At 41.9% G+C, this 14,895-nt stretch overlaps 1 protein-coding gene across 3 annotated transcripts; it reads right to left on the bottom strand.

The window, feature by feature from the left end:
* Positions 1–328: 328 nt before the first annotated feature.
* Positions 329–14,606, bottom strand: IL10RB (interleukin 10 receptor subunit beta). Of its 3 annotated transcripts, none has more exons than XM_063346442.1 (7): positions 14,465–14,606; positions 10,350–10,473; positions 9,134–9,303; positions 6,794–6,960; positions 4,996–5,146; positions 3,282–3,439; positions 329–1,105 (listed from the first exon to the last, which is right to left on the bottom strand). In XM_063346442.1, the coding sequence occupies exons 2-7, from the start codon at positions 10,460–10,462 to the stop codon at positions 893–895; spliced, it is 972 nt and encodes a 323-aa protein (XP_063202512.1). In that variant the 5' UTR covers positions 10,463–10,473; positions 14,465–14,606; the 3' UTR covers positions 329–892. The 3 variants fall into 3 exon arrangements, with proteins under 3 accessions (XP_063202512.1, XP_063202504.1, XP_063202496.1); XM_063346434.1 differs by lacking the exon at positions 14,465–14,606 and adding an exon at positions 13,038–13,437; XM_063346426.1 differs by lacking the exon at positions 14,465–14,606 and having other exon boundaries at positions 10,350–10,549.
* Between the last annotated feature and the right edge of the window lie 289 nt (positions 14,607–14,895).

Genomic DNA, 14,895 nt, shown 5'->3' on the forward strand with positions numbered 1-14,895 from the left:
AGGGCTATGCTGGTGAGATTGTGTTATGTAGCATGGGAGTCATATCGACCTGGACTTACTTTTTTTTTGAATTAAGAATATGCATCAGTAGCTAAATCAAATGAACCTACCTTTTAACTCCCACTTTATCTGTGAAGTTTTCCACAGGCTTCAGTGGACTCTGGGTTAGGTGGGTAAAATTTAATTAGCCATGGAAACTGCAGGGCAGAGGTGCGGGGGACTGAGCAATATCTGAACATAGAGGGCGAACTAGCAGGGCACTGGTATGTTCCCATTATCCTTAGTGATGAAGTTATGAGTAACACCTGGCAACGCAAAACACCCTGAATATTTGTGTTTGGTTTATTCATACCAAGTTCATATCATCATAACAACTTTACAATTTTGCATCAGGTAAAAAAATATTCAATAGAAAGATTATGCTGCTAAGCAGATCCTTAAGAAATACACACAATTTCTCTTTAAAAAAAAATAAGTCAGATCAGTTCTTCCTTTACAAAGTATAATTTTCTTTTACAAACCTTATACAATATGCCATTTTGATTAGCTTTTGCAATAAATAGTTCATCAAAGTTAAATTAACCAGTGTGTGTATATATATATATATATATATATGATATTTGCTTTTTAAATTAATGTCATAATACAGGTCCTAGGTATTGCTACAACTTAAGTGAGCCACAACAAACGGTGGCAAAAATTACATATAATTTAATTCTTCATTTACAGTCAAGTTTCTTGTACTTAAAAAAAAGTAATACCATTCTGTCAAAAGCCTGTGCACAGATCTTCGTACATGGATTTTTACTGTCTTAAGAATGCAGCAATAAGAAGATAAACTCAACAGCCCATTTGCTTTTCTGTTGGTCCGAGTGAAGTATGAGGAGTGTATTTAGGCCTTTTCTGAAGCTGGGACTATTCTTGAATCGGAATCTTCTTGTTCGGAGTCCTGAAGGTGCTCTGTTGTCTTGCTGGCCTCATCACCAGTCTCATCACTATGATTTTTGGGTTCTTCTGAAACAACAATTAGCTTGTCATAAGAGAGATGCTCTTCTTGTGGGAGTGGAGAAAAAAGCTGTGAACCACTGGGAGGCTTGCTCAAAAACTGTGAAGGGAAGAGGAAATGCGAATTAGGCTGCACCAACCATATCATCCTGTTTGCTTAGAAATATGTTTTATATTGTTTCCCACACTTCAATTGGCTTTCTCAGTCCTTAGAAGTTGCAGAGTAGCGTCAACGTAATAACCCCAGGGGTTAGTGACTTCTTTGCAATATAAACTTTCTTAAAAAAATAAAATACCTACGTTTTGTTTGGAAACAATAACTAAAACCAGTGAGTTGTCTGTAGGTGAAGGAGTTCACAGAGAGATTTGTGAAACAGCTCTAAGAGATGTGAATTGTTTCCGCCACCTCAGAGAGCTGTCTGCTCAGACACTAAACAGTGGTGCTTTAAATGTCAACATAAACCATAACCATTTAGTCAAGAAAAGGAGAGGGAGGGAGATTTGCAGGGCTGTGCAGTTCAGTGAGAAAGATGACTTCATTTTAGTACCAAAATATCACAAATTCCTCCCACTCCCTGTTCTATTGATAAGATGGAACTGGCCTCAAGAATCAACACGGACTTCGCGGGATGTCATGACTGTATTTTGAACGTCAACACAAGACCAGCACACCTACTCAACACAGTACTAACATGTCAACCACTCTTTTTGGCAGCTGAAGTGGCAGTGCATTTTATTGGTATCCTCCTGGCTGGAGGAGTACAACTGCATTTTGCTCTTGTGACCTGACCCCTGCCTATTACTTTAGAGTGGCTCATTTCTTACATAAAATACACTATCAGGAGTCCTGTTCACTGTAATTACAAAAATAGATACTAACATTATTACTATTAGACCATTTTCTATCAAACTGTGATTTGAAATGTTCTGTCAGTAACCTGCAATCTCAAATGTTCACGTAGCGAAACCACTGCCTTTGATAAATGTCATTTTAGGTAAGCACGGCCAACCTTTGATTACTGTGACTGACAAGCACAAAATGAAAATTCTCGCTTTCTTGTGAGAAGCCTGTGAGCAAAAAGAAATTTGACCACATCCTGTATTGATCAGAGCAATGCTGCCTTCCCAACAGCTGAGCTCCAGGTTCAGCAAACTACCGTGCGCTGAGCGTGTGCTCGGCTTAAAGCAGAAGACGATTGCCAACTCGGCTGCAGAGCCTTCGTCTGATGAACTCTGAGTCAAAAGGAAAGACCCAGAGAAACAGCAGGAAACTCAGAAGAGGTACAGGTTGCTAACTTCAGCGTGTTCAACACCCTGTATAGCCTTGTTTCTTGGAGGAGACTCTGATACAGCCTTTTTATGTTGCTATACGGGTAACAGAGTCAGTGGTATTCCCCAACAGCAACGGCTAACATTCCTTGCTCTCCTTCTACCTTGAATTTTCAGACTTCAAAACGTTCTTTACTTAAAACTCATTATTATATCTGTGAAAGAACTTTGTTTCAGGAGAACAAATGTGCAATTTTAAGTCTAAAATGAGATAGGGGAGACATATCTCAGTTGTTCGCTATCTAAAAAGAGGAACAGAAAGGTAACACCTGTTATTCTCTTGCTTTAAAGTGAAAGAAAACATCCTGTTTCCAAGCCATATAAAGCTTCATATTACAAAGTATGCAGTTGCTATGTTGCTTGTCTATGCCAAGTTTTAAAATTGGTTTTATCTTTTAAATGTTTTGGACCATTCTGGGTACAACAGTTCAAAATGACAGTATTTTAGAGTTTATTATACATCCGTATACTTCAAAAGGAAGTCTAATTTCACGGCTTCTTACTTATGTCTATGCAGCGCCACAGAACTTGATGAAAATACTGAGGTAACTTTCATGCAAAATTTATGACCTATAATGCCAGAAATTAAATATTAAATGAACTAACTTCCACTACCTTTCTCATGCTGAAAAGTACCTTTCCTTTGTCAGCTTTTTCCAAAGTTCACGACTTCAGCATTTATGCTTGTTTGAATGGCTTTTTGTGTTTGGCAGAAGAGTGAGTTTTACCATACACAACAACTATACCACAACAGATAACCAACGTGGCTTCTTATAATCTGTAACCCCCTCAGAACAGTCTGCGCTTTACAGATGGCTAACCATCAGGTGCCAATGAAAGAAGGCAAAAATAAAAGAAGCTCTAAAGGTTTTGGCACAGAAAGCCTTTGAAAAGCAGGCGGTTCTACTGCAAAGGCAGATTTTAATTGTATTATGTAGAAAACAAACCTCTTTCAAGTGTTGTGGGAAAATATATGAAGGGCAGAAAACATGTTTTGTGAGTCGATACAGATACAAAAAGGAAAAGAAACAAACAGGAACAGATATTACAACAACCAACATTGATCCTATAAGAACGGTCACAATTAACCACACGGGAGTTACACCTGCAAGAGACCAGAAAAAAAAATAAATTAAAACTGTGATCATTAATTTTGGAATAGATTATTTTCAAATTATCACTTTCTCTATGGAATTTGAAAAAACCACCAAAAAACCACAAAACTATTACAAAATTGTAACTGCTAACATACGCCTTTGTTTCCAGATGCAAAACACCTCTTAGCTTCTAAATTTTTAGTCTGAATAGGCTGAGGAAGTTCTCAATAAAATATGCTTATAAGCCATCATATTTAGAAATCTACAGTTACACGTATCAGTGATTTTACATGCTATACTAGGCAAACGATTAAAGGACGAAAGGCCAACAGAACCATCCACAAGGTGATATAACGTAAAGATCTATTGTACACTTTGGTGTTTCAGGAATGTAGGAGCTGACACATAACACTACCAGAGTATAGGCTTCCACTTTTCTCTTACAGAAATCTGTAAAAATGGCAGCAAAGGCAAGACAGCAGGGGGCAAAAGTATGTAAAATTCTAAACTACTGAACCTTTAAAAAAATTATGTCATGCACTGGGATTTCACAAGAGGCAATGGGAACGGAGATGTATCCATACATCACTGTATAGATGTTTTAAACTAACCTATGCTTGCTAAGCACTGTTCTAGGCATAAACTAACAAGCAAACCCAGCACCAAAACCCACCTGTAATTCAACTGCAGTGCACGCAGATAATACTCATGTAGGAAAAAATACATGAGGAAACATTTTATGAGGAAAACCATAAGAAACAGGTTAGTTCAGTAGCTTCCCCAGGCTTCCCCCAGATGGCTTCCTCATTAACATGTCTCTGCCTCTGATTTCCACTCGTTATCTGAGGGCGTAAGTTAGCTGAAATACACATTATGCCTGTGAAAAAGACAGTATCTAGGACCCCATACTTTCTTTTAACTATGGACATGAAGCTCCCCGCTAAGACGACAGGATCAGACTACGTGGCAGTTGTTGTTGGACTCCACAGATAGTGACTGAGGTGGCATCGCTGGGAGGGAAAGCGCTTTTGGTACTAACTGCTTTCAAAATGAGAAGGAAACTATCTGAACAAAATATGTGTTTATGTTATTAATTAATAACTGCTGTGTTTCACAGAGAAAGAGCATCACGGCTGAGCCTCGTGACAGACGCTGGCAATATCGCCACAGACGAAGCAGGCTGCAACACAGGGTCCAATTCCTTTCTCAGTTACAAATACATGGAACAAAGGCTTCCACGGGATAATGAATACAGCTGATGGTAAAAGAAATTCAGATGCCCAGTGTGCTCAGTGAAGAGCCTATGCTCCACTTAACTCCGAGTATGAGGAAGCAGAGGCCTCTGCAGCGAAGGAAAGCATTGAGCCATCAGTGCCATATTGCTTATAGTTTTCACTTCATTTCCAACTCCTTTGCTCCAAAGGTAACCACCACACAGTACTAAAGTAACAAACACATCAATTTTTGGAAGGTTTACACACTACATGGATTTTCACTTTGAATGGCTTTGCACATTTCCCAGTTCCCTCGGGCGCATGTCCCATTCTGATGCACCAGGTATTACCGTTGTGGGTTGTCTGCTCACAAAGCTCTTCGCTCAGTTTCCCTGCTTTGTTCCACTCGGGGATAACTGCTTGCACTTGAATGCAATATATTGTCCACGGCTCCAACTGAGATAATACTTCAGAGTTATGTTTACTATCTATGCGAGTCACCTAATAACAGAGAAGAATACAAAAAAATTTGAAAAGCGCAAGTCCAGTGAATGGACTAGTTAAGTAATTAAAATTACCTTTAGCAGGACAAATCCTAGCAGTTATAGCCGCTACGCAAATAAGGGTTTTAAAGGAAGAATGGAATGTGCTGCCTGTGTCACATAACTGATAACTCTACTTGGATTTCACCTACGGTTAGAGTGTGAGACCATTCACACCACTGACTTTCTGGCTGCTTCTAGAGGCATTAATGAAGTTTTAGGCTAAAGGTAAGCGATAAATGAGATCCGCTTGCAGAGAGAACTAATGAGATTAACTAAGAGTACTGTCACAGGCAAAGATAATTTGAGACAGAGCAAGTAGGATGGATGATCTAGACAAAAAACCCCACCAAACAGAGAAAGAAAAAGGCTTGTGGAAGCTATTACTAGATGACTGACTGCAAACGCAGCTTGCTGTTTAGAGGCATGATTCGTTATGGCCCTCTAACTATATGGTCCCTGCAGAGTATAGGAATCCCTACAAGACACCCCATTATGTAGCGACAAATTCTTTCTCAGGGGTGAGAAGACTCTGTAGCTAGGTTTCAACATTTTGAGCAAGTATCCACTTCAAAAAACAACCTATTAAGTTACATAGTCTATGCCTTTTGCTTCTTTGACACCAATGGAAATTTCCCAGACTTCTGCTCTGAAGTGTTACAAGCACAGATGCTACCTGAAGTTCCCGCTTTCTCTACTGATCTGCCTAAGTTTGCATCCTGTATGCGGAAATACCTTAATTTTTTGTAGTTTGGGAATTGAAAACCAGTCTGTTTTTTGGGAAATGATGAACCCTCATTTTCTGGAATTGAATGCCAAAGAATTTTGCAAGGTAACAAATACAAATCAGAATTATACGTAGTGGAGTTCTATTATATGAAAATTGTACTGATGTACAAAGCAGTAGTTATACTATGACTGATATCTTCCGGCAAAGGGATTCCTTTTTTCCTGTAATAGAACTCAAGATCCTATAAATAATATATTATTTATGATCTTTCTCCTCACATTTTGTACAGAGAAGTCTTTTGAGCTGAGCAACACATCTGCCTGTGGAAGGGGCCGTCCATGAGAGGAAGAAAGCGAATTACAACCGCTAGAAATTGAAGAGGTGAAGGTGCCCCCAGTTAACATAAAGCCTCACCAATGGTGGTGTGCAAAGCCCAAAGTCCCACAAAGAACACAAATATTTGAGCAACATCAGATTTGAATCGAAGTCAGCTAATCGTCAGGATCGCAGATACCGCTTATGTTGCGGCTTCTAAGTTTACCCTTGCTTGTATATGTGAAATACAGAGATTTGGTGGGGAAGACTGCATCGCAAATGAACTCATCGCTAAACTGAGGGAATAAACTCTCATAATGTAGCAGTTATTTCTAATTATGGAAAGAGTAAATTATACCCATACTACTGTTTAACTACACAGCTATCTGCCATTTGCTCTGAATGCCAGTTGTGATGACTAGACTTTATTACATTGTAATTAGTAGAGATATATTTTTATTTCAGTACTGTTAGCTTTCAGAACTTCATCAGTATGGTATTTTACCACGAAAAACATATATCAAAGTCATGGAGCCACAACATCCAGGAAGCAGAAGTTACCTCTTTATTGCTGTCTTTTTTCCAGTACAGTATTCTGTAATTCCATGAGCCGTAATACTGCTTTAGAGACCACTTGTCATGTTCATGTTCAGTAAAAGGGCCTATGAAATCCACATGTAGGGACCCAGAGTCTGACTTCACTTTTACATCAGGTGGCCCAATGACTGCTATATATTGGAACGGTGGAAGAGAAGAAAGAACAGAGTTCAGTTTCACATTGTTTTTCATTTGACGTTTTTAGACGACCTCTGACAGTTCACACTTTAAATAAATTTACCTATTAGAAGAAAGTAATTTCCTTTCATGGGTCAGGCATAAATAAATCCTTTCCTTATAGAACTGGTCTTGAAAGGGTTTTATTTTTGCAGTTAAATATCAGATATTTTTGTAGACTACTTTTCCCATACACTAAATTAACTCAGTTCTCTTTTGCCAGCTGTGGTGACTCCTGGGAGAGGAAGGACTATTTCTATAGGTTATTACTCACTTCTCTTTCTGGATCAAGCTGTTGAAACACATGTCTTTTCTGAGGAGACCCTCTAGTGAAGTGTTTTAACGTTTCTTTCATTGTGATAACTTTGGAAAACTGACATGTTCGAATTATTTCTTCATGTCTTAAAGATTGAATATTATATTATCCTATTTTGAAAATGGCATGTCCTTATGTTTTCGTGCCACTACCTAAATTAATTCACGCGTAGCTTACCTATCAACTACATCGTGTCTGCAATGAGCTCTCCATTAGTCTCCTGTAATTCCAACTAACAACTCTGCCTTGGCTGCCTCTACTAAAGCTCTGCCTGGCTACAGCCACACTATCAAGTGTCTAAGAAAGGAAGAGCTTAATATACAGACAATTTTGCATTCCTCTATAAACTTGTGTTTCTTTAATCAAAAATTAAAAAAAAAAATAAATCTGCTTGCTGGACCATGCATTCATGTAATGCTCAGGAATATGCTCTTGAACTTGTGAAAAATAACGTGAGGAGAGCTTTGTTTACTCTGGGTTTCTTAGGCTATTCCTACAATACAGTGAGAAATTTCTTACAAAAGCACTGGCAGAAATAATAACACAGAAAGGAACATCAGCTATTTTTATCACTATGCCCTGCTCCCATCAGCTATGACAACATTAAAAATCCTCATGTCCTCCTCAGAGATTTGGACAGTACTCCCAGGTCTTTCTCTCCGGGTAGTTTTATATGCAGGTTTTCTCAGTTCAGAAATAAGCTGCCTTTCCAAAACCAAGCCTATTCTGAAGGCCACACGCTCTTTCAAATATATGTCAAACTACAACTCTGTTAATGATTTATGCGTTTGCTCTCTGCTCTCAAAATCCATCCATACTTTTTGTATTGCACTTTCTTTTGACTGTAATTTATACTTGCTATGTTGTATTGATTTTTTTTTCTGTACTATGTTTCAGTGCTTCTGTTCTAGGCAGATTAAATTATGTCAACATGCTTTTGGAGACAGATAACCAATAAAAATATTTTGAAAAACAAGGCTGTTAACTGTAAAATTGCACTCTGAAATCCAAGGAACAGAATGACGAAATTCAAGAAGGTAGAACGAGAAAGAAAAGGATTTTTAAAAGGTTTTCCTCAAAAATGAGGTGTAACAGAAGCTTCCTGCATGGTTTTGTATTAACAGCTGTGAGGAGGAAAAAGCCTTGGGTAACATTAACTACCTAATCTAAAATAATGTGACTTTTGCTAATGAGTGGAGTAAGAATATGCAAAAACAAAGGACTCTCATTGGTAAAAAACACTCCCTCATTCCCAAGCTCAGGTGACAGCAATACGATTAACATCTCTGTTGTACATCCAATGCAAGGCAATGTCCAAATTATCTCTCACAAAGACTGCCAAGCTTCACTAACAGAACAGCAATATTGTACAATGAAGATTTCTGAACTAAAATTAATGTTTCTCTGTGAAACCAATTGAAAAATAAACCCAAAGCTTTTTGCTCGACACACCAATGAATCAGAAAGTAACTGAACTTATTTAGATATACAGAAAGTCTGAATCCTTGAAGAAAAGCTCTTCCTGGCTGAAAATAAATGATCCTTATTTTAAGGGAAAAATATACAATTTTTGAAAATATCCTCAAATGATATTTCAAGTATCTAACATCTAAATATAACAGGAAATCGACTATGCTTTCTGACAGCAATTTCTGCTACCAAAAATGGAAGTGTTACAACTAGGATTTTAAAGTTCAATGTAATTAAATTTAAAAATTATCTGCATGCTACAGCTTTTCTTATGGAGCAAAATTGTAAAGGTGCATTAACAGCAGACAATATTTTTTGTGGAAGATAGGAAAAAGGCTTACTGTCATGCATGGGCTTGAAAGGGACAGATTCCCAGTCTGAATGGTTATTTTCTGACTCCGCTCTGACCTGTAAAATGTAGTCTCCATACACAGACAGAAAAGAGACATCGCATTCTGTGAGTCTCAAGTTTGTGCTCACATTTGTATACGTGCTTCCAGGTAAAGTAATGCTGTATGGAAGAGAAACAAAATGTTTACAATGTGTAAATTACAACTAACTGAATGTCTTTCCTCTCAACTACCTGGAAAAGTGGCATACCTGTCTGTTAATACAGCCAATTAGGGCTCACAAACAAAAAAAATTAGATCAAGTGTATAAGAAACGTCATTAGTAGTGTGTACGCACACAGTAGAGCATTTTATGTGCATCTATAAATCTGTGATAAAGTTTAGATTAAAACTATGGTTCAGCAAATAGATGCCCTTTTCTTGACAGTGCTTAACAAAACTCGATTCAACACACAGCAGTTATTAGACAAGTCTGCAAATATTAAGCCAATATTATTATGTATGGCTTTGCTGTCTAACTCGGACTTTACGCATATATGGAAAAGCCAGAGAAAACAGAGTCTGAAAACTGACTGGGAACTGGATAATACACGACATTCTTTCTGTTTTGCATCAAGGGCCCTCCTAGGAACATAGTGATCAACAGGTAATTGCTACCAGAACCCAGAAAAATCTTCTTTTGACTTAAGATGTCCCTTACCCTCGGTTTGGACATTTCTCAACCCACCAAAACTGACAAAAGGAGACCTCAGAAAATGCACCCTGAGTTTAAGGCACTGAGGGACAAGCCACCTGCCTGCAGCTCATGGAGCGTTTCCACTGAGGGCGCAGGCAAGCTGGCTGGCTGCATTGGTGGCAGAGCACAAAATGCTGCTGGAGTGAAAGATGAAATAAGATCCTAACGCTTAGCAGGACTAAGCCTCCTGAATTGCAGGTAACAGCTGCATGAGAGAGAAAAACCACACACAGAGCTAATAACAGCCGGCGTTAAAATATTTCTCGTTCCAAAAAACCATAGGTACCAAGCTGCCCTGGGTGTGAAATGTGTAGAAAATGCCTCTGCCCTGTTATTTAGCTCAGAAGATAAGCTTCTCACAAGTTAAAAGAAAGGGAGAGCTGCTGATGTTCCTATAAAAAAGGAAACAAATCACAAACACACACAGCTGTAAAGCATAAAGAAAAGAAAACGCAACTCCCCCAGACTTACCTCTTAGATTGGACAGTGTAACTTACATTCCCTTCGTGAAACTCAGGTGCATCCCACCGTAAAAAGCTACGAAGATTAACTGAAGTAATTCTTACATTTTGGGGTTTTGGCATTATTCCGGATACTGTGGGAGCAATCAAAACCAAACATTTTAGTACGTGTTCCTCCAGTGACTTTTCAGTCATCCAAAATTTAAATACAGCCTTCTTTCTCTTCCTTGCCTCAGACACTTTTTTTAAAAACAGATTTTAATATCATTAATTTAAATCCTGATGCCTATTGTTCCTTCTGAGCTTATGCAACAAAAACAAATGAGCCAGCATCAATGATTTCCAGTAAGGACAGTCTTTATGATATCATCGTCTATTATGCATGACTGACTTGTCAAGACTTAGGGCCCATGAAGCTCCAAGCATGAACTCTCACTGAAACTATCAAAATCAAATTTTTCAAAGCGGTGCTCCAGTAGCACTATGGAAACAACACCGGTGTGTAGAGTGATTTGTTGGGGTTTTTTCTGAAGAGGAACACGAACAGTCTTTCTACATAGACCTGGGTATAAGACTGAAATAATTTAAAAAATATCCACCGTAAGCATGTTTATATCATCACTGCATGGATTAGCATTGCCATTTAAAATGCTTTACTCATTCTGTTATTAAAGCACCCTTTTGCAAAACAGAGATAAAGAAGAAGTACCTTCAAATACAAGAGAGCTACTAAATATACCATACAAACATATCATTAATTGCCACTCTTCACAAGTGACGAAAACAGGATCTTTTGCTTTATTGGAACTAAAAAGAGGAAACCCTGACTTAGCATTGATGAACAGTCCATTACTATTATGATTTATTTATTTTAAAATAATTGTCAGTACTGAAACTAAAACTGAAAATATTTTGCCCCATTTTGCATTGATCGGGTCTGTTGCAAAACAAACCCTGTCAGACCAGGTTAGTGCTTAAAGTGTCGTGGGAGTAAAACCTAATGACAGATCTTCCAAGAAAAAAACCAAATAACCTATTTTATATGTCTATAGTTGATGCAGAAATACATTAAATGAATGTGTCAGTTACCCATCTTTAGCAGATACGAGTTTTAAATCTAAAACCTGCTTAAATAAAACCCATTTCCCTGACTCAATTCCTACAATGTTACCCTCGCACCCAAAAAATAAACTCAGACGCACTTGGCCAGACTGAATTCTGCCCAAACTGCTCTAGGTTAACCTGCTTGGGCAGCGGGGTTGGACCAGATGATCTCCAAAGGTCCCTTCCAACCCCCTATCATTCTGTGATTCACATTGGAAAAGTTGAAGTTGCTCGCTCCCTTGCTCCCAGACCTCCTTGGGAGATGCCATCCCTGTGTGGACGTGCCCACACCAGCACCCACCTCAGGCACTCGCCTTCAGAGATCTCTGCACAGGCACACGCTATGGCCCGTTGCAAGCACCTCTGGCTTCCTGCTCCCGCACCTTCTCCTACCTGCAAAATCCCAGGTATGCAGAATGCTAAGGAAGACGGGCACAGGTAACAGACAGCGTGAACACACAGCTGAAAAAAGATCTGGCTAGTACAAGGCATCTGATTTCTCCTCTCCTGCACAACGTGGTCCTTGCTACAAGGACCCTCTCTAGGGCGCTGCGTGCGCTTTGAGGAAGCTCCCTCCAAAGGTTTGAGGTAGGCTTGTAAATTCCCAGTAAAAAGCATGATGCCTTTCAAGGCTCGGTTCCCCAACAGGGTTTTCTACTATGAAAAGCCTGCAGGTTAAGTTTTTTTATTCCGCACCCAAAGAGATCACAGAATGGTTCGGGTTGGAAGGGACCTTAAAGATCATCTAGTTCCAACCCCCTGCCATGGGCAGGGACACCTCCCACTAGACCAGGCTGCTCAAAGCCCCATCCAGCCTGGCCTTTAACACCTCCAGGGATGGGGCAGCCACAACTTCTCTGGGCAACCTGTTCCAGTGTCTCGCAGTAGACAATTTCTTCCTAATATCGCACCTAAATCTCCTGATGAGAAAATTAATTCTGTGGGGTTTGTACTTTGTAAAGGAAAGGTTCGTATACACCTCAAATTTCCAAGACTTCTACGGCCTGTTTGGGGAAAAGTATGGCCCGGGCCAGTTTCGGTGGCCATGGTGGCTGCTCCCCGAGCGCTCGCCCGGTCTCGGTGTGCCCGGAGCAGCGGCATCAGCTCCTTTGCCGGCGCTGCTACACCCGCGCTCCCACCGCCCACGTCGGGGCGGGGGCTGCGCTGCCTGGCAGAGGGCGGTTCCACTCCCACGCCAAGGTTTCGTCGCTGGGACTTGCGCAAGAGTCCACAACCGACAGGGAGAGATGCAGTTTCCCAGCACAGCTGAAGTCTTCCGGAAGACAAAACCAAAACCCGCGTGGGCGGCGGGAGCCGGGCCCCCGCCGGCGGAGCATCCCGCCGCCGCTCCCCCAGCCAAGGCAAAGGGGGGCGGGCGGGCGACAGCCCCGTCCCCCGCTCAGCCTCTCACGGCAGCGGTGCCCCCCGCCGAGCCGCCGCCGGCTCTTTTGCGGCCCCGCCAGCGGCGGCCGCCGGGCTCCCGGGGCAGCGCGGCCCCGGAGAGCGAAGCCGGCCGCTTCCAGCGACCCTCGCTCCCGCCGCCGGACGACCCCTCGCCCGCGCCTCCCCCCCGCCAAGCCTGGGGCGGACTCACCGCAGAGCAGGAGGCAGCTGGAGAAGACGCACCGGAGGGCGGCGGCCATGGCGGCTCCCGGTGCGGGCCTCCCTCAGCAGCGGAGGACCCGGCGCCGCCGCTCCATGGCACCGCGCGCTGCCTTCCCGGGGCCGCCCCGAAACCCTTCCGCCTTCCCGCGGCGGGGCGGGGCGCGCGCACGGCGCCCGCCCGGGGCTGCGGGGCTTCCCCCCTCGGAGAATGGCCTGAACGTCGCCCGCGGCCCCTGCGGGCTCGCCCCGGCTCTGTCTAGCCTCTCCCGTTCGCCACGGCCGCGCTGCCCTCGCCAGGAAGAGCACAGCCGGCACCTGAACCTTCCCCGCCGGTCTGGAGAGCCGTTCAGCCCTGCTGTGTTTTAAAACGCATTGGTGCTGCTGCCGGGTACTCATAACCTCTAAAGAGCACTTTCAGCATACAGCCTGGCAGTTGGGAAGGCAAGAGGTCAGCATAAAGTGGATAAATAAGTAACGCATGAGCAGGCATCAGATGATCCATAGTGTCAAACCCGATCTTGCGTGCAAGTCCCGCTGCAGGCAATAGGAATGTTACCAGAGGAAAGGTTTATCTCCTGACCACAGATGCCAATGCCACTACTTCTATCACAACATTCAGTGCCCCTGATCAAAACCAGCATCAATCTGGGGGAAGGGAGAAGTTTTATTATTCACAGAGTAAAAAAGGGTTCTTTCTCTAGCTCTTACTCTTGCCAACTGAAAATACTTGTTCTTTGTGGGGGTTTAATACATTTGTTTCTGGCCTATTTGTCCGCTCCTGTTATTAAATGAGGCTACAAGGCAGGTTTGACCTTCCCTAGGACAGGGATGGTCCCACCACCATCTGGCTTCCGCCAGGGTGGAGAGGTGCACGCCCTCGCCGCTGTACAAACAGCAGAGCAGCACAGGGCCACCATGAGCGGAAGTGTCACCCACTAATTCTACGGATGCGTAAATCTGCAAATAATTAACTTGTCAAGGTCTAAGCTTACACCTACTTAGTTCTCAACAGCAGTGCAGCAGCAGGATATATTCCAGCACCTTAGAAATAACTCTCAGCTATCCCCACCAAAAGAACGATCGCCACCCCTGGCAGCCAGAAACTACTTGTGGGCAGAAAAGAAGTACCTAAGCAGATCAACACAAGGTGAAAAAAGCTGTTTTTTCAGCTACGTGATACCCAAAAGCCCTCTCATAACGACTAAATTCTTAGCAGGCTAAGTCACGTAGCGTTTCAAAGGCAGGTAGGAGCCACAGTAAAAATTCAGAAGAGGATATGAAAAATTTTCTTTTTATGAAGCACAAATGTACGCCACAGTAACTTTTAAATGTCATAAAAATATTTCTAAAAAGGCAAGTATTCAATAATTGCACAAAGTTATATAAAAAAAGTAAAAAAAAAAGTATATGTAATACCTTGATGCACAGTAAGGAGAACTTTTTTGTAAGTTGAGTATTGTTATCTCTGCTCCCATTATTTCACTTGATCAGCTTTCTCTGCACAAACGTAGAAATCAGTTCACTGACTCGAATACAGCGATCCATCCAGCGAAACAGGTTTCAGAGTAATCCATCAACAGAGCTGAGTCCAATAAAAGCAGAGTCCTTTCAGCAGAGTCCTTTTCCACCTGTACTTGGCACTGGTGAGGCCTCACCTTGAATACTGTGTCCAGTTTTGGGCCCCTCACTACAAGACAGACATTGAGGTGCTGTAGCGGGTCCAGAGAAGGGCAACGAAGCTGGTGAGGGGTCTGGAGAACAAGCCTTATGAGGAGCAGCTGAGGGAGCTGGGGTTGTTTAGCCTGGAGAAAAGGAGGCTGAGGGGAGACCTTATTGCTCTCTACAGC

Source organism: Chroicocephalus ridibundus, chromosome 1, assembly GCF_963924245.1.
Source record: "Chroicocephalus ridibundus chromosome 1, bChrRid1.1, whole genome shotgun sequence".
NCBI classification, from domain to species: Eukaryota; Metazoa; Chordata; class Aves; order Charadriiformes; family Laridae; genus Chroicocephalus; species Chroicocephalus ridibundus.